Source organism: Rhinolophus sinicus, linkage group LG03 (genome assembly GCF_036562045.2).
Source record: "Rhinolophus sinicus isolate RSC01 linkage group LG03, ASM3656204v1, whole genome shotgun sequence".
NCBI classification, from domain to species: domain Eukaryota; kingdom Metazoa; phylum Chordata; class Mammalia; order Chiroptera; family Rhinolophidae; genus Rhinolophus; species Rhinolophus sinicus.
In genome coordinates, this window is record NC_133753.1 from 174,397,329 (window position 1) to 174,417,613 (window position 20,285).

Below are 20,285 nucleotides of genomic sequence, written 5' to 3' on the forward strand. Positions count from 1 at the left end.
ACATAGGGAATACGATATGGATAATAATCTTCTCCTCTTAAGTAAACTTCATCTTTTGTAGTTTTAACAATAGCATCACCTTCAGGAGTGAGCAAGGTGGAGGGAAACAATTTGAAGCCAATTTGGGAGCCTTGGATGTGATACATGCAGTTAAGAGGGTAGGCACTGGAGCCAGAATGACTGAGGTCACATTAGGCTCTACCACGTACCAGCTGTGTGACCTTGGACAAGTTACTAAACTATTCTGCACCACCAGTTCTCATTTGTAAACACTAAGGCCCATCATGACACTTACTTCGTAGGCATCTTGAGAAGATTAAAGTTGTTTAGAATAGTGGTTACATATAGTCGGTGTTCAGCTAGTATTGGCTATAAAATAAACCAACAAAACAAGCAAGCTGTACCTGGAGACATAAGGATCAAATCCCAGTTCTGATCCAGGAATGGGGAGGATGAACTGATGTGTGGTAAAGCAAATACAGCAAAATATTAATGGTAGAATCAAAGTAGTGGGGGCATGGTGTTCACAGGGTGTTCTTTCAAAATCACATCTTGGAGATGGAAGGAAAAGAGAGCCGAGAAAGGGACTTACTATTTCTTGCCAAGGGCAATGTCATGTGAGGATGTGATGTTTAGAGATGTGGCACCATCTCGGGATTATGAGTGAAAGCAAGAGAATCACAGAGATATCAGCCCAGAGTTCTGGTACTATTGACTCCCCGTGATGGACTGAATTGTCTCCCCCCAAATTCATAGGTTGAAGCCTTGACTTCCACGGAAATGGGGCATTTGAGGAGTTAATTAGGGTTAAATGAAGTTATAAGGGTGGGCCCTAATCTAATCTGACTGGTGTCCTTATAAGAAGAGGAAGGGACACCAGGATATGAGCACAGACAAAAGGCCAGGTGAGGACACAGTGAGAAGAAGGCCATCTGCAAGCCAAAGAGAGACTTTGAGAAAAACCAAACCTGCCAACACCTTGACTTTGGACTTCCAACTTCCAGAACTGTGAGAAAATTCTATTGTTTAAACCTTCCAGTCTGTGGTATTTTGTTAAGGCAACCCTAGAAGACTAAAATAGTCACTGAATTAACCAACCTTAGAATTATCTGTCTACTGCCTTCAGTGATAGAATAAATGTCTTTATTGTTTTAAAAACAACCGTGGTCTTTTCAACAAATAGTGCTGGAATAACTTGACATCCACATGCAAAGAAAAATGAATTCAGACACGGACCTTATACCCTTCACAAAAATTATAAACTCCTAGAATATCTGTGGCGCAAACCGAGATGACCTTGCTTATGGCAATGACTTTTTAGATACAACAGCAAAGTCGTGATTCATGAAATAAATTACTGATAAGCTGGACTTCATTAAAATATTAACATTTCTAATCTACAAAAGACCATATTAAGAGAATGAGAAGACAAGCCACAGACTGGAAGAGCATATTTGCAAAATACATAACTGATAAGGGACTGCTATCCAAAATATACAAAGAACTCATAACTCAACAATTAAAAAAATAAAACTATTAAAAAATGGGACAAAGACCTTAACAGATACTTCAACAAAGATGATATACAGATGGCAAATAAGTGTATGAAAAGATGTCCCACATCATATGTCATCAGGGAAATGCAACTTACGAGATACCACCGCACATCTATTAGAATGGCCAAAACCTGAAACTCTGACAACACCAAATGTTGGCAAGGATGTGCAGCAATGGGAACTCTAGAATACAGTTTGGTTGTTTCTTCCAAAACTAAACATACTCCACCATGATTCAGCAATCACGCTCCATAGTATTTACCCAAAGGAGCTGAAAACTTATGTCTACCCAAAAAAGGTGGATGTTTATAGTAGCTTTATTCATAATTGCCAAAACTTGGAACTAACTAAGATGTCCTTCAGTAGGTAAATGGATAAACTGTGATAAATCCAGACAATGGAATATTATTCAATGCTAAAAAGAAATGAGCTACCAAGCCACGAAAAGACATGGAGGAGCTGTGAATGTATATTACTAATTGAAAGAAGTCAAACTGAGAAGGCTACATACTGTATGATTACAACTATATGACATTTTGGGAAAGGTAAAACTATATAGACTATAAAAAGATTGGTGGTTGTCAGGGTTTGGGGGTGAGAAGGACAGAGATGAATAGACAGAGCACAGAGGATTTTTCAGGCAGTGAAAATACTCTGGATGATACCCTAGTGATGAATATATGTCATTATACTTTTTTCCTAACCCTAGGATGTACGAGCACACCACCATGAGTGAACCATAACGTAAACAATGGACTTAGGATGATTGTGACGGGTCAACACAAGTTCATCAATTGCAACAGATGTACTCCTCTGGGGAGGGGTATTGATAATGGGGGAGGCTGTGTGTGTGTTGGGATAGGGGATATATGGGAAATCTGTGTACCGTCCCTCAATTTTTGATGTGAACCTTAAAATGCTCAAAAAATAACATCTTACTAAAGAAGAAAGAAAGAAAGAAAGAAAGAAAGAAAGAAAGAAAGAAAGAAAGGAAAATGGAAAAAAAGAATCCTAGCTCTGACTGCTATTTTGGATAAGTTATTTAACTTTTACAAGCCCCAGTTTCTCCACGTATAAAATAGGTCTCATAATTTCTACCTCCTAGAATTAGTGTGAAGAGTAAATGAGAGGGCATACGGTGGTCAAGAATTAGAATTTGACCATTTCTCTTAGAAGTAGAGAGTATGTGACAACTCTTCTTACGTTACTCTGTTGGCTTCTCCACTGGACTGGTGAGGAACGGCGAAAGGGATGCACTGCTGCTCTGCCTATGAGACCATGCCACTTTCATGAAGCGGGCCAAGATGGCAGCTGGACACAACCAAGGGCTTGGTGTACCACACTGTTTACCATGCCTTGGTGTCCAGACTAGGGGTCTGCAGAGCACCAACATCACCCCTTGGGCCCACCTCCTTCCTGAAGTCCCGCATTAATAAGCTGCCTGGGTTTGCCAACCACAAAGCTGTTCACCTCCCTGGTCCACACCAAGAAGGCAATCCCACAAGAGTGCCCGGCCCACTGGACAACCACTTACCCACATTGGCCCCGCTGAGTGCTTTCCCCAGTGGCCAGGGTCTCATGTCGATTCTCTTCCCATTAACTGTGAGCAACTGCACACAGCCTTGAAAGCCTCGGTTTGTTCCCGTTGCTCTGACCAACCAGTAAGCACTGGGAGCCCCACCAAGATAGAGAGGCGTCCGGAAGGTAATTTTACTGTACTGGCCCTTTAAGAAAGATGAAAACTGATTCACTAAACAAAATAAAAAACCAAACATTCAACAGAGTTTAATGAGGGACAGGGTTAAGATGTAGTTTACAGCCCCAGTGCTTTTTTCCATCTGTATTTATCTTTAAGACATTACCCTACTGCAAAATTAAACCCATGGTTACTATAGGAAACTCAGTGAGCTCCTTAGAGGGCTATGTTTAGAGAAGAGATGATTTTGGAATGCCTAGAAGGGAAGGGAAGGAAGGTCAGAGCCAAGAGCAACCTAATAGGCAGTGTACCACACTGGGCATCCAAAAAAAACTTTCTCTTTCCAGTCCTGACACCAATTTACTGTGTACCTTGGATGGGTCACAGGGCTACTTTGTGTCTCAAAGGTGATAATACTAATTTTGTGTATATGTGGGCTAACATTTACTCTTTTACTATCCTAGTCACCTTTATAGTATATCCTGCAAGAAACACTATGTGTGTGTGAGTGTGTGCGCACGTGTGTGTAAGAGTGGAACTGCCAAACAGATTTTGTTACAAAATATTTTTAAATTTGCTCATGGACACAATTTTTTTTTAAGTGTTATTGCAGTTAGGTGGGGACATTTCCAGTCTTCGAGCAAACCACAACCTGGATTGCAGGTTTTGAGATTACAAAACACAGAGTTCAACATTAGGTGGGACAAAATTAAGGCACCCTTAATCATTCATTTTTTGATTATGGAACTATCTCATTCATTCAGATTAAGGGCGATAAGAAGGGGGTTGGGAAAGGCATGCTGCCAGAATTTATAAAATGTCCAGATTGTAAGCCACTGAAATGTAATCTTTATCCTTTACATTTTGTTACCAAAGTAAAACATCTAATCATTGCTTTATCTTTGCTAGTGAATAGAAAAGAATCATTTGTAAATAGTATACTGAATATGAGCTAGGAAAATTTAAAGTACTTACAGTGGATTTTAAGGATTTGTCAGCCACTGGCACACTGCTTTTGCTACATTAACTGAGTGACCTGTTGGCTTATTTCATAAAGATTCTCAGAATTCACCCCTTCTGGATCTCATCAACCTTCTTGGTCCTGTTCTCTGATCCAAGACCACATTCAGGGCCTGACTGACAGCTCAATCCTTTTCTCCTTTTCTGGAACATTATATGCACTGGGGGGGTGGCTGTTTCCTTTGAGGCCCCCTTTACAACATTCCAGGCAATAGTCTTTAAGCCTGGTCCTTTGATGAGGGTTGCCTTCAGAACCCTGGAGCTTGCTTTGCCTGCTTACACAGAGAACTGGAAGCCCTAGAGTTTGCATCCCCCTGGCACAACCCTTAACAGTTTTTGATGGGTACCTAAGTGTGAGAATCCAATTCCCTTGCTTTGGGTTGGGATCACTCTTAGTATAAATTACACTCCAGAGCTCCCCTGTGGGATCAGGCTGGAGCTAGACTCTGAAGAGCTTTGCCTGAGATCTCACTCCTGCTCACTTTTGCCTTTCCCTGTCCATCTCTCCCCTCCCTTACAGATTTCTTATGGGAACACTTAATGCATCATTTGCACAGGACTCCTCATCTCAGGTCTGTTTCCAAGGAAACCTGACTAAAGACAGAATCACTATCTCCCAAGACAGTTTATTAAACATTCCACATCTATGGTCCTGCTTTTACAATTTGCTTAGCAAGTCCTGGTAGTAGAGAGACAAATGTTGCCCTGAGTATCCATAAAATTATATACTTCTTTCAATTAACTCTTATATTCATTAAAATCATGGATTCTTAGGATTAGAAAAAAACATGAAAACGCATATAACCTATGCTCCTATTGAGTGCTAAATTTTTTGTATATGCCTACCAAAAGGTTTTAATAAATTACTTTTGAACACCCACAAGGACAGGGAACCATCTCCTGAGTAAGTCTGTTGCATCTCCGTACACCTTTGTGTGACTAGGTAAAGCTAAAATTGGTTTTCTGTGGCTCTTCTCATTCAGCTTCAGCCTTGGCATTTACAGAGTATAAGTTCTTCTTCCCCAAGACTCTCCCTTTGATTCTGATGAAAACCCACCATACACACCTTTCTCTTCTCTTCTCCAAACTAAACAACACTCTTTCAATCACTCATTCCAGGGATTTTGAGCCATCTTCCTGTTTCATTGACTGCTCTTTGAACATGTTCTAGTTTGTCTGGGGCCCTCTTAGAGTGTAATCACAGATCTGAATGCAATCCTCTTAGAGGATTAGAGTCACCATTAGAGCACAGAAGCTATACACATATTCACCAGACTAAAATAAGATTATCACCTCCCTTTTTCTAGGTGCTATGCTTCTATTAATGCAACCTAAAACTTCTTTAGCTTGTTCTTACCACATGGCTCTGTTTATTAACCTTTATTGAACTTTCTTGCTTTAAATCACAAGATATTTTCACATTTGTTTTTTCTATTATAGCTTCTTCATCCTATTTTCATGTCAGCATTTTGCATGCAAGTTTAAAGCTTCTTTATTCCTAGCAAACTTAATTTTTTTTTTCCAAACTTAATTTTAATCATCTTAGACCTATTGTTCTGGCATTGACATGACTCCAGTTCATTTATCCTGTCCTTTCCTTCCTTAGAAATACATGCATAAGCAATCACACTGGATTCATATTCATTATATTTGGATTCTTATTCCTTTAAAATCATTGGGGTCCAAATTAATGAGGATAAGGAAGGCATGGCCCTTTATATAACATGTGTTGCCAGCACGGAATAGTGAATACCCCAGGCGGGGGGGAAGCTATCCATATATACACAAAGGCTTTCTTGCTATATTTTTCCTCAGAGAATATGGACACCTGAGTGATTATAATTACAGGCTTGGTTCCTTAGCAGTTGCTAATCCAAACTGTTTATTCCAAACATAGTCTGAAAATTGCCCCAAGCATGACAAATATGTGAATACGTAGGTGATTTTGTAGCCCTCACAGTTAAATTGTTTTACCACTTCCTATAATCATGACCTCCCCAAAAAGGTAGATACACAGATTATTCCTGCATATTGAACCAAGTGAACCTTTTGGAACTATTTTCTAAAGCCACAGGATTGCAACACCTCTGCTTTAAAAGCCAGCTTTGAGTCTGGCACTAGTCATGGCTTCCTCCTCTACCACCGGCTCTAATGTCCTAGTGGAAAAGGAACAGTTCCCTGCGCACAAGTCCTCACGCACGTCCACGTACACCGACAGGGAGGATGTCTGCAAATTCAGTTCTCTCTTCCGTAGATGTGGGCTAGCTGCACGCCCTGAAAGCCCAGCAAGCGTGGCGAGATTAGCAGGAGCACATCAGAGCGCAGTGGCATCAGTGCGCCAAGTGAAAGGGCCCATTCGGAGCTGGTATCGGCCACATCCGCCTCATCCGCCTCAGTGCTCTGCAGTGGGGCCCCTCAGAATGCTTATGGTGGGTGCTAGGGGGATGGGCAGGGCGTGGGCTCACACTCACCTGGGACTGGCCTGTCACCGGGGTGCCGTTGTTCAGCTGCAGCAGCCCGTTCAGCCCGTCTCTGTTCAGCGTCACCGTGTGCCAGGCCCCTAGTTTGATTTTGGTCTCACTTATGATGCTGGCAACCCCAGTTCCACAATTAAACCTGTGGAGGAGGAAAAAGAAGGGAAGATTCTTTGATTAACCAGCTCATTACATTTTCAGGCTCCATGGACATCGCTTCCAGGGTGATGGCTTCTTTGAGAGTCAATCTGTTCAGAGCTCAGCTTACGAACATCAAGAGCTGCTTAAATCTATGGAAGAACCGGACACCTGTTCCCGGGGGTGACCCCAGTCTAGTTATATTTAATCTGCCCTTAGAACCTATGTGGGGCCTTCTGTAACCTGATTTTCTCTGCAGCTTAGAAAACGATGGGCAACTGAGCACCTTCTTCCCTTTTTCAGAGATCACCAGATGCTTAAAGGGGATTTAAGGTGCAGCAAATCAGGAGTCATTCTGCTTTCAGGGATTTCTCTGGGGACGTCCCCCAACTTCCAAATGACAAGCTCAGTGATATTAATAAAATGGAGAAAAGCCAAGTTTCACATTCATTTTGGCAAGCTGGCCAACGCTGCCATGCCATCTGTGTTTGGCTGGGCCCAAATGCGGGAGCAGGTTCCATAGGAGGCTCCAGCTTTGAGGCGAGGGGAGAATTCTCAGAGAGTCACATTCTTCTTCTTCATTTCCCCCCAACCTCCCTCTGGCCCAAGGTGCCCAGTGGTCCCTATGCCTGACATCTAGAATTTGGACCCTTTCCATTCAACTTCCAAACAGCCACCATGCCATTTACCCAAGAGTCCTGAAATTGCCAGTGGGGAAGGAAGCATGGCCAGCATCCTCCTTTCCAGGACTTGCACTAACTGCCACCCGCTCTCACAGCCTCCCTTTTTCTCATGATCCTCCATGGAGTGGAATGGGCCTGAGAGGCGTGGCGGGACAGGCTTACTTAGTAGGGTTATCAGAATCACAGTATGAGTTGCAGGGTTGGAGAGAAGCTCCCAGACACTAACTGCCAGTGCTACTGAAATCTGTGAGATACTCCAAGTGTTAGAGCCCGCGGCCCCAGATCCTGGTGGCTAACATCAAACCCCCATGAGTCAAAGCATTTAGCAAAGGATGGGGGCGCCATTTTTCTACCCCAAGTGGGATGCTCAATTGTCTTCTCCAACTTAACCAACAGTAATTTTTGTGCTGAAATAAGCAAAAGACAATAAGGGTTGGTGCTGATTAAGAGCTTGCTATGGATCAGGCACTGCTGTAAGCACTTTTATGCATTAACACATTTAATCCTCATAATAGCCCTGGCGGAAACACAGGCTTAGAGAGGTTAAGCTATTTGCTGGGTCAGGTAGCAGGGGGATGGTACCACCAGGATGCTGTGAAGAAGGATAAGGCTGAGCCCCACTGGTTGTTTACAAATAGGGGCTGTATACACCTCCATGAGGTGGTTAAAACACTCATACTTCCACTGAACTCTGTCCCCAGAAAACCACGCACGAACTCAAGGTGGCTTCCAAAGTGGGTTGGGAGAGAAATGACAGAGGAGGGAAGCCTCAGGAGAAGACATGGATGGGGTTTGAGCCTCTGGGAAGTTTTAGGAAGTTGCAGCCTCCTCTCTGCTCTCCCTGTCAGTCATATTTACTACAGGGGACAAGGAGAAGATCCCCACCTTCACCCCATCACATCCACTGGAATTCCAGGACAGAAGGGACTTGACTGGTTTGGCTCACTGCGGTATTTGCAGGAACTACAGCAGGGCCCGGTACACTGTGGGTGCTCAAGAAACATTTGCTGTTGAATGAATGAATGGTTATAAGGTTCCAAAACTCAAGGTGCAAAGGTTGCCTTGCAGTCCTGACACTCCAGCATTTAGTAAACTGGTCCATGCTCACCTTAATACACACTGTTCTTTATCTGCAGGAATCCATCCTGTACATAGCGGAGGTGCCAAAAAAAGTGTATATACATGACTTGTATTCATCTTTTGTTATCGGTATATATTGAGTATTATAATTTTAGTCCAGTTGTTTCCTTTCTTAAAATGAGTATACATTTTTTGGCACCCTCTGCATTTTAGTCATACTATAAAGCTGTAAATATAACGTAGGGTAGTATTAAAAAAAAAATCTGCGGGCTTTTGGCAGGAGTTACCTGAATTGGAGTGAGCGTCGGATGATGGCCAGGGACATGAAATCGCCCCTCCCGTGTTCATTCTCCCCGCAGTAGAGCAGCAAGCCATCCTCCGCCTCTGCCTGTTATCACACAAACAAAAGCCACAGGAATAATGAGCACCTCCTCTTCCAGAAAGCACCACCTAGAAACACTCATGAATATGAAACTTGAGCATTCCCCTCTGTGGTCCTATGACAATGGGGCAAGCACATGGACTCCACTTAATTCCCAGGTACCTGGTCCCAGTTCATTTCTAATAAACCAGTGGCAGTGATGTGGTATGTGAGGAATAGCGGGGAGGTAAGAGAGAGGAACGCAGCCTCGTATTTGACCTGCTCTTTACTTGGCTTTGTGGATCCACCGGCACATGTACAAAGACCATGGTCACAGAGAAGTTGTTCTCGTGTCCATCAAATTCTGTTCTCACCAAAGAGAAGCCTATGTTTTTCTTTATTATTATTATTACTATTATTATTATTTTACTTCCCTCCCTCTGGGGAAGCACGCACATTTGCTTCTTTCCTTGTATCAGGAGAACAGGGCAATAAAAACAACTAGTTATTTTCACCCATGTGAGCTGTCCCTAGACTCGAACAAATCATCTCTGCACACTCAACACTGTGACCATGACCTCAAAGGGGACTTGTTTCCAGATCTCCAAAACCTTTTTATGTCATCTGAGATACCCAAAACAATCACTTTAAGCTGAAGTCACTGATTCACTTCTGATCTGCAGCTGATTCGGATCAGAGAGCATCTATTGGGCCTCACTCTGTGCCAGGGTGTGTATAATGGTTTTCCTCTTTGTTCAGTTACAGCATAGCAATGAAGACAGAGATTGGGCTCCCTTTAAAAGGGATTTTTGGAATGAGAATACGTTATGACTTCTGAAATCCAGGCCAGAGAGGAGCCACTATGATGAGCAACATGGCTGGGACCCAAACATTCTCTCTGGGAAACTTCCGGGCAGCCACTTGCACAGTTCAGAACCTACAGAAGCCACCCTCCCCTCGCTGGCGCCCCTAAGTGTGTGACTGTGCCCATGGTCCTTGTTACCCTGTGAATGGGTTTAGGGACAGGCTCTGTGTCAGGACAGGCTCTGCGTCATAGTTACCTTTGGTATTTACCTCCCTGCTTCCTCTCCCTCTCTCCTCCTCCCTTTTGATGTAGCACATTGTTGTGTTAAGAGGTCCAATAGGCACTCATCAAACAACTAATCCTTCTTACCCTAAATTCAACAGTAATTTGAAATGCCTGATAGGAGTTCTTCAGAGGCTCAAAGGTTACATAGGAGTGGCCAAAGAACTGAGGGTACTGTATAGCAATATCTGAAAAGAGAAAAAGACAACACAAAAACATGCGGTTTCCTCACTTCTTCAAATGTGAAAATCAATACACACCATTGCCTGGATGCCACTAAGTGAAAACCTCTGATAATCTGTTAAACCTAGTTTACTATCTTTTTCCCTCCACTTTTCACATCTACAATTCTCCTTCTTGGGGACTCTGAGCTTCTGAACTTCTTAGGGAGAAGTTGGATCTTTGGAGACTGTTATTTGCAACCCTAAAAAGACATCCATGTCTGTAAGGCTACTGACACCTTCTTTCCAGCTGTACATCTGTGTAATATAAATTGGCTCAATTATTATCTTTCTTACCTTCATGCACACATTTCGGCTGTAATTTTTTTTCAGTAGAGGTGTGATAAAAGTAAAGCCCACCTCCCCAAGGTGCCATTAGGATGCTTTAATTGCACCAAAAGTATTACACATTTGGCACACATAGAAATAGGGCTGCTCTCTAACTAAAAGCAATGAAACGGGCCTCATATTTGCCCTGGGTAGCGAATTTAATGACTTCCATCTGGAAGAAGGGGATTATCATAGAAAAAGGGCTAGAAGGAACCATATGTGCACTGCAAAACTGCACTCTGGTTTCCAGTGGGGCCAACCCACCACCATGTTCTTCCCCCATCCAAGGGCCTACCTTCCGAGCAGCTCTCACCACCTTTGCCCAGGTTGCAGTGGCATTGTGAGCCCCCCCAGGTATAGTCATTGACACAAAAGCTGTCAGCAGAGCAGAGAGTTTCATCACAAGACATGTCAAAGACCCTCGGCATCACAGCCACATCATTCTTTCCTTTTCTCGCCAATGGAGTGGGCTGGGGAGCCACCGTAGTCGCAGGGAGAGAGGCTGGGATAGGAGGGCCGAGCCTGGAAACGGTCTTTGGATTGGATCTGGGCGCAGTCTTGGATTCCACCAACAATTTCTTATTACCTCCTTTGATAACAGGAAGTGGTTTAACCTAAAGCCAGAGAAGGGAATGGATTAGCAGAGCACAGCAATTAGACTGCCTTGGTTATGACTGATGTCTCACACTTGAAAATATGGGCACTTTTGATACTTCCCACAACCCTGGGATGTAGAGGGGGCAGGTAGTACTGACCTCAGATTAGAGGTAAAGAACATGAGACTCAAGGATTTGAAGTACCTTGCTTTGTATTACACAAAAAATCAGTAGTAAAGCTGATATTCATGGTTTATTATTAAAATATCACAAAGATGGAATTGTTCATTTCCCTATAATACCTGACTTTGTAAAATTTCACTTGGTGGGAAATCTCCATATGTTTTTGCCAGACTGGGAAGTCAGCAGGCAGGGGCTACAGAACATCAGCATGGTTGGTACTTAGTTCCCACTAACTTAATGAGCTCCTGGAGCCTAATAGTCAGAGGAAATAAATGTATTAAAAGCAAATGAGCCAACTTAAGTAAGTTTTAAGTAAAATGGCTCCAGTAAATTAGCAAAATGGCCTTGTTTAGGAACAAAACAAAAACACCCTGAGTTTCAAGAGCAGAGATTTTTGTTACCTCCTCAAAGGAAATATCCAAATCCAAGTCATCATCAAATCCATCATCGTCCTCACTGACTCCCGAGTGGGTTATGTAATGGGGTCCATAGTGGCCACTTCCTGCTTCCTCGGGGCCTTCACAGAGAAAAGCAACACACTGCTGTCAGCACATGCCTTCACTCCCTTTTGTATCCGAATTCAGCCACATACAGAGCTGTGCCGAATGGATCAGGATGCATTGGACACATACGGTTCAACACAGAAGAGGAAGCATCAATGACCAAAAAATAGGAAAAAGTATTCATCTCATCAGTCATCAGAAAGATACCAATTAAACCCAGAGCTGCCATTTTATACTGACAAGACTGGCAAAAGTGTAAAAGTTGGGCAATAAAAAGTATCACCAAGGATGGGATCAAAGGGGACTCTTACACACTAATGTTAGATGTGTACAACCACTTTGTGAAACACCTGGAAGTATTTAAAAAGTAGAAAATGTTCAGACCCAGCAATCTCATGCCAACTTACAAAACCTGGAGAAACTCTTCCAACGTGTATACGAAGAGATGTGTAAAATATGTTCATAGCATCAGAATTTGTAATTAAAAAAAAAATCACAGATTTGTTATTTACAATAGTAAGTAATACCCCAAATATCTATCAACAGAGAATGAGTAAGTGAATTATAGTATATCTATGGAATGGAATAGGAAGAGAAATGAATGAATAAATATTTAATAATGCATCAACATGGTTTAGTCTTACACTATTTCATGCAAAAAATTCAAGTTCTGAAAAGCACATCCAGTTTGATGCCATTTATACAAAAGTCAACAGCAAGCAAAACTTAATATATTATTTAAGGATACATATACAGAGGGTGCCCAAAAAAACGTATACACATTTTAAGAAAGGAAAAAAACTATTAAAATTGTAATACTCAATATATACCAATAACAAAAGATGAATGCAAGTCACATTTGACATCTGCAATTACAAGAGGTGATCAAAGTGCCATCAGCGTCCAGACACTTCTGATTACGGCAGACCACTGCTTGAGCAATGTTGACCAAAGTGTCCACTTGTATACATTTTTTGGGCACTCCCAGTATAGGTAGTTTAAACTCATAAGAAAAGTAAGACAGTGACAAAAACACCTGAGGGAGGTTAGAAAGATGTGAGTGAGGTGTGATACACAAGGCCTTAAAGAGTATTCTGTAATATTCTGTTTCTTAAGATAGGTGCTGGGTACATGTGAGTGTTTCTATTGTTTTTATATGTTTTATATATGTACTTTTTGATATATGAACTATTTCCTTGAAAATTATTTGAAATAAGAGACGTTATAATAGAGCACACACTCCCACATCCAGAAAAAAGGGGCCCTATGTGGTATCTTAGGAGCCAACCATTTTCATCCCTGTTAATGGGACAGTAGAATCTTTCAGAACTGGAAGGTGGGCTGAGAAGAACTCTTAGGAGAAAATACAGGGCATTGTCCTTTGGGGGAAGGTCAGATTAGCATTTTTATTGTTATCCATGAAATCAACTGATCTGCCACTGTCCTGACTTCGGCTACACACAGGAAGCACTCCCCCAAGAGGTGGGAGTCTTTCAAAGTGCTGCTTCATGGCACCCCCATTTCCTCCCAGGAGGTTTGGATGAGCACAGGTACCAGCTGCCTTCTCCATACAGGCACACCAGGCACCAGTCATGGGGGCAGTAACAACTGTGGCAACAGAAACTGACTTTTGTAGGTGTTTGTTTTTTCAACAGTTCATTTTTATTTTTTTATTGGAAAAGGGGAACAGGATTTTATTGGGGAACAGTGTGTACTTCCAGGCCTTTTTTCCAAGTTTGTTGTCCTTTAAATCTTAGTTGTGGAGGGCACAGCTCAGCTCCAGGTCCAGTTGCCTTTGCTAGTTGCAGGGGGCGCAGCCCACTATCCCTTGTGGGACTCGAGAAATTGAACTGGCAACCTTGTGGTTGAGAGCACACTGGCCCATGTAGGAATCGAACCAGCAACCTTCATAGTTAGGAGCATGGAGCTCTAACTGCCTGAGCCGGGCCCCTGACTTTTGTAGGTTTTTGAAGCCCATTAATTATTAGACATCCAGTCTTTGGATGACTGGTTTAAGAAAGTAAAGATGGAATGAAGGAAGGAAAGATGTATAGAAAGAAGGAAGGAAGGAAGGAAGGAAGGAAGGAAGGAAGGAAGGAAGGAAGGAAGGAAGGAAGGAAGGGAGGGCAAGGAGAGAGGGAAAGCAGGAGGGAGGGAAGGAGGGAGGGATGGAGGGAGGTAGGGAGGAAGGAAGGAAGGAAGACATTAAAAACACAAACTGAACTAAAAGACATTCTGCTTTCAGAGTAAACTAAGCCAAACACCTTTCTCACAAAAGCAAACTACCTTCTACTAAGCAAAATAGCAAGCAGATTGAAAATGGAGCTGAAAGAAATGACAGAAAGGGAGTGTGGGAGGTGTTTTCAGTGGGCACACTGCTGACCAGAACTCTCCGCCTGGACCAGGAAGAGAGAAACACGGTTAGCAGGTGATCTGGAGACAGTGAAGAAGGGGCTGTTGTCAGGTGTCCAGGCACATCTTGGTGGAGCTGTTGGCTGAAACTTCCAGCCTGTTGATGCCACACTTATACCTGCCTGCAAGTTCTCTTGAGGCACCTGTATCCAGCCAGCACAGCTGGGGGCCAGGCGTCCTCATACAAAAAAGTCAAGAAACTCTCGAAGACAACTTTTCCCTCTCTTGTCTCTCTGTATCTGTGTATCTTTCTACCTCTCTCCTAGCCTCTCTCTTTCTTTCTCTGGGTCTCTTTCTTCTCTCTGTCTCTTTCTTACTCTCCATTTCTATGTCTCTCTCTCTCATATATTTAGAATTGTCAGACTTCAGAGGAAAGAATCCGTTTAGTAATAAAAGAATTATATAGCACATACATGAAGGGAGCTGGGTTTTATCTTCGATAGGTTGGCCTCTGCCTCCAGAATGTTCTTTCCTGTCCTGTGCACATTTTTGCCACTACTGTACTAGTCTCATCAATGTCAAAATTCTCTTCATTTCATCTTATGATACTTATCTGAAAAAAAACTTTCAAAGACACCCGTCCCCCTCCCCCGCCCCCCACAGACACACAGGCACACGCACTGCCTACAAGACAAATCCTAGGCTCCTTGATCAGGAATTCAAGAATCTCAATGATAACAACTTCTCCTTCTTTCTCCCACCACCACTACTTATTGAAGCCTCCTGCTTCTCCTCGAGGAATAGTGACTGTTGTGCGCTTAACATAATACATTTCTAAACTTTACAATAATCCTGCAACGTAAATATAGTTCACTTCATTGGTAGATCTGCAAATGAAAGCTCACGGAGGTTAAGTGACCTAAAATCAGACTTTGTGACTGGCTGAGCCTGACTCAAAGCCAGGTCTGTGTGGTTGCTGCTCCCCTAGTCACCTATAAGAGAAGAAGCCACTGGTGAAGCAGAAAGAGCCTGGGATTTAGAAAATTAACATTTACTGAGCATGTTTACTGTGCCAGGAGCTTTCATACATTGTTGCTATTAACCTTCACAAAATCCTGTGAAATTGGTATTATTACTCCCATCTTACCATGTGGAGATATAAACTCAGAAAGATTAAAGAGCTTGCTCAAAGGCATACAGATAATAAACGGCAGAGCCAGAATTTATCCTTGATCTCGCTTCTGATTACATCATGCCACTTATAATCTGACTCCAAATTGTGTCTTCAGCTTTTTTCTCCCTCTTCAAAAGTCCTAACAGTCAAACTGGTCTACCAGTTGTCTCCTGATTACATCTTGTGTTTTCTTACCCCAAGACTTGGCTTAATGCTCTTCTCCACCTCACCATCCTATTCCCTCCTACATCCTTATACACAGCCTATCCATCCTTCCAGTAGCATGTATTCTGTGGAGATAGAGTATATCATGAGGAGACCAAAATCAAGTGATATTCTAAAAAGAAAACATCAGATTCGTCTGGAGAAAAAATGGTGACCACACAAAAGATGGAGCTGCCAAGACCTGTGGGACACTCCTACATCTCCTGGATGGGGCTATCCACACACACATATGGCCCTAATCGTGAGTTCGGAATAAGCTCCCACAGTTTGATGAAATCAACAGATGTTTAAGATGCTTAGTTACACCTTCCGAACTCCGGGCTTTGGAATGTTGCCCTTGTGTTTCCCAACTCAACTATGAACGCTTTGAGGGCAGAAACCGTACTTTAGACTTCATGATATTCCTTCTCATCCTCCACCCAACACGTCACGTACTCACCAAAGGCCAACATCTCCACCAGGTGCAAGCAAAGGACACTCCCACAATGCTGCTGCACTATGGTGGGACTCACTCTGTCCTGCCCACCCCCGTGGCCGTGCCTTGGAGAGAAATCCTTACACAGCAAGACTCTGCCCTCATATCCAGAGACAGTCCCTCAAAACCGCCACCATCCTGTCCCTTTGCCTACCTCAGTCTAGAAGTTTAGAGTTAAAAGAGACCTTAGACACCACCGACGTCTCATTTCATAAATGTGTGAACAGAGGTCGCAGAAGAGAAGTCACTTCCAGCCCCTTAACCCACCCTAGGAAGTCTATCTTGAAGGAAACTCCTTCAACTAAAGGACCACAAATGTGTTACTGCAGGTATGCAATGGTACCACGATGAGAATGGAAATGATTCCAGATTCTCTGCTGCTTTTGACAAGTAAAATAGGCATATATTGTTCACTGGATAAAGCTCTTTGGTCTTTATAAAAATTGTTCTGTTTTGAGAGTGTATATAACATATGTCCTTACAGCCAGAGATTATTTCTCAGTTCAGGGAAATGAAGAGTGAAAGATAAGAGTGGAGAAAGGAATATGGAATTATAAAGACTCAGAGTCAAAGAAATTTTGACTTTTGTAGAAAAACCTTAGACATCTGTTAGCACAAGTCCATTTTGCAGAGCAGTAAACTGAGGCTCAGTGAGTCCATGAGACTTGCACAAACAGTTCATTACTGGCAGAGCTGATCTAGAATTCTAGACTCCTAATGCTACACTCCAGGACTCTTTGCAGCACCTCAAACTCCCTATCTCCATAATAACGCAGGCTAGCAGGCATTTCCCTTTTTAAAAAAAAAAAAAACAGAGGAAATGGACACAGGACCATTTGCAGCATGACTAGAAGAAACTCAGAATAAAGATCTCTGCTCTTATGTCCCACGGGCCCCACCACCTCAGATCTCAAATCGAGGGCTTACATGAAGTTTTTATTAATGCTATTTCTAAATGAAGACAAAATGTACAGTCGAACCTAGTGATAAGAATTCTCCCAGTAGCCTGGGGTTATTGTAATTAAAGGGCATAACTTATCTCTTTCTACTTGGCACTTTGTTAATTAGGAAAAGAGAACATTAAAAAGGAGGCATTTATTTAGAACCAGAAGAGTCACGCCACTGACTGAATGCAAACAAGTTCAAGGGTATTCCACTATAAGAAAAAACGAATACGCAAAATACAAATTTCTATTAATAAATTAAGGATGACTTTTATTTTACAAAAACCTGTATGTTTGTTTTTATAAAGAGATCACAGCTTTTCTATAAATAGTGACTTTCTCTGATGTTTCAACATGGTATACTTCTGATTTTTTCAGTCCCAGTAGGGTTTTCATGGAATTGAAAAACTGATTCTAAAATGTATATTGAAGAGCAAAGGGTCAACAACAGACAGGGCAATTTTGAAGAAGAACAAGGGGAAGTAAAATCACCTACCAGATATCATGACTTTATAAAGCTTCAGAAATTAAGACAGTGTGGTGCTGATGTAGGGATAAAGAAACAGACTACAGAACTCAGAAACAGGTCCACAAATATATGGAGGTATGATACATCAGAAAGCTGCCATTACAAATCAGTAGGAGAGAGGACGAGGGGTTCAGTAATTGGTGCTGGGGTAACTGGTTATCTGAACGGAAAAAAAAGAATTAGGTTCCAGCTTTTCCATACCCAAAAGGAAATCCCAGGTAGATTAAGACCCTAAATATGAAAAACAAAAATTTTAAACTTTTAGAATAAAATACAGGATTTTGCTCAATGACCTTAGAAAAAGGCAGCAGTTAAAAAAACTAGAAAACATAAATCAAGGAAAAATTAAAATATTTAACTACAATGACTAAAATGCTTCTGTTCAGTAATTGATATGTGAAGTGAAAGATAAGTCACAGAGGAGCAGAAGATATTTGTGGCACATATTATTGAATAAGGATTATTAGGTTGGTGCAAAAGTAATTGCAGGTTTTGCAATTATTTTTAACCTTTTAAACTGCAATTACTTTTGCACCAACCTAATAGTATATAAATGTATATGTTAATGCTTATTAATATATATTGTGTATGTAACTAATAGATCTATAAATTAGTATGTATATTAATATCTATATATGTTTATATATAAGTATATATATCAATAAAAATAGGCAAAGCATATAAACAGTCAAGTCATAGGATGACTGATAAAGTTATAAAATTATATGCAACCTCACTAGAAATGGAAAAATGTAAATCAAAACAACAACAATATATCACTTTACATCCACCAGATTGACCATGTTTGTAAGTCTGATAATACCAAGTGTCATCAGGATATACAGGATATAATACCAAGGATATACAGCAAGAAGAATTTTGAACACACTGCCAGTGGGAGTAGAGATACCTACAAACACGCTGAGGAAAAATTGTCTAATAGGTGATGAAGCTGAGGACATTCATGTAAGACAACCTAGCAATTCTACTTGCAGGCACATGCTCAAGGAAACCTGAGACTGTGCATTGCAACATTGTTAGTCATGGCTGCCATCGGAACAATTCACATGTGCAATACCCAAATAATTAATGAATGAACGCTGGGATATTCATATAGTGGAACACCACACAGGATTGAAACTGCTGAACTAGAACTTTACAATACGACTTGCATAAAAGTAGAAAACAATGTTGTGGAGAATAATTAGTCACAAAAGGATACTTGCCATGTCATTGCATTTGTAAGAAATGTAAAAACATTCAAAATAATGGAGTGCAGGGTGGGTTTCTACTTTCTGCCTCTGTGTGTCCCTTTCTCTTTTGGCCTCATGCATCTCCTCAAAAATGCCCCGTCAACACTCAACCAGATTCTGCTGATCTTCATCCCCTGGCCCTTTGGAGAAATTCCACTCAACTTTTTTTTTTTTACCAGCCATCCCCAATGTCACCTCACTACGAAACCTTTGCCCACCCACCTCCTAGCTCCCTAATTCATAAAGTCAGTCACACCCCACCTGCCAGCCTGGGCTGCAGAGCACGTTCTGTGCATTGCATGTCACTAGACAAGTACAGTAAGTCCTCACTTAACATCATCGAGAGGTTCTGTGACTTTAAGGGAAGGATATATAAAGAAACCAATTTTACCATAGGCTCATTGATATAAACAGGAGTTAAGTTGCTATGGCATCTCATCAATGTTGTAATGAAATGACATCCAATGAAATGACCTTATTCCAAGACCTGCTATTGTTCTGTACAAGCCTCTTTGCTGCACTGAATTGTGAACCCCCAGAAGGCAAGGACTGGTTCAATTCTCTTTGAAGAGGGTTTGACAAAAACAAATATTTGTGACATTAATGGCTGATCTCTTTGGTGACTTCTACACCCTTAACATATGTCTTTCAGTGCTAATATATAGGTTATATGAAACTATTCAATTTCCTTATATATTAGATTCAGTAGTGTTCACACTGCAGATGTCAAATCCATTAGTGGATAGTAAAAATAATTCAGTGGGGCCTGAGCACATTTTTAGAAATGGAAACAAGTGGTGTACAAATGTAAAATTCTGCATTTAGCATAGGTGAGTATTGTTCTGAGTATTAATATTTGCACAAACACACGTTTCTAGATATGTTTGCATGTAGTGGTTGCAGTGCAAATTGTATTCTTACTTTGGGTTGCAGTCCAAAAAAGTTTGAGAAATACTTTGGGTTGCAGTCCAAAAATGTTTGAGAAATACTTTGCTCTAGTTGTTTTTTGGAATGTCAGTTTCTTTTTCAGCCTGCCATTTTATTGTGAGCAAGGGTTAGATTTTCTCATTTTATTTTTGTCCTATAGTAGAGTTTCTCATCCTTGGTACTGTTGACATTTTGGGCGGCCTCACTTTTAGTAGTGGTGGCTGTTCTATACATTGCACGATGTTTAGTGGCATGCCTGGCTTCTGCCCACTAGATATGGCAGTGGCACCTTCATCCCCGCTGTGACAGCCAAAAGTATCTTCAGACATTGCCAAGTGCTTCCCATTGGACCAAAATTACCCCCAGTTGAGAACTACTGCCCAATGGTGCCCAAAATAATGCTGAGTCTCCCTACTCTGAGGATATAAGAGACAGGTGAGAAATTGTCAGGTGGCAAGAAGTCGCACTGCTCTTGATG

At 41.7% G+C, this 20,285-nt stretch overlaps 1 protein-coding gene across 5 annotated transcripts in view; it reads right to left on the reverse strand.

The window, feature by feature from the left end:
* Window positions 1-20,285, reverse strand: part of EGFLAM (EGF like, fibronectin type III and laminin G domains) — a 153,818-nt gene that overhangs the window by 39,665 nt on the left and 93,868 nt on the right. For all 5 annotated transcript variants that reach the window (XM_019737331.2, XM_074328985.1, XM_074328986.1 and 2 more), the window contains 6 exons: window positions 11,827-11,942; window positions 10,942-11,260; window positions 10,183-10,283; window positions 8,935-9,035; window positions 6,744-6,888; window positions 3,091-3,280 (listed from right to left, as the gene is read on the reverse strand). In XM_019737331.2, the coding sequence (XP_019592890.2) occupies window positions 3,091-3,280; window positions 6,744-6,888; window positions 8,935-9,035; window positions 10,183-10,283; window positions 10,942-11,260; window positions 11,827-11,942 (972 nt within the window). The remainder of the gene's footprint in view (window positions 1-3,090; window positions 3,281-6,743; window positions 6,889-8,934; window positions 9,036-10,182; window positions 10,284-10,941; window positions 11,261-11,826; window positions 11,943-20,285) is intronic.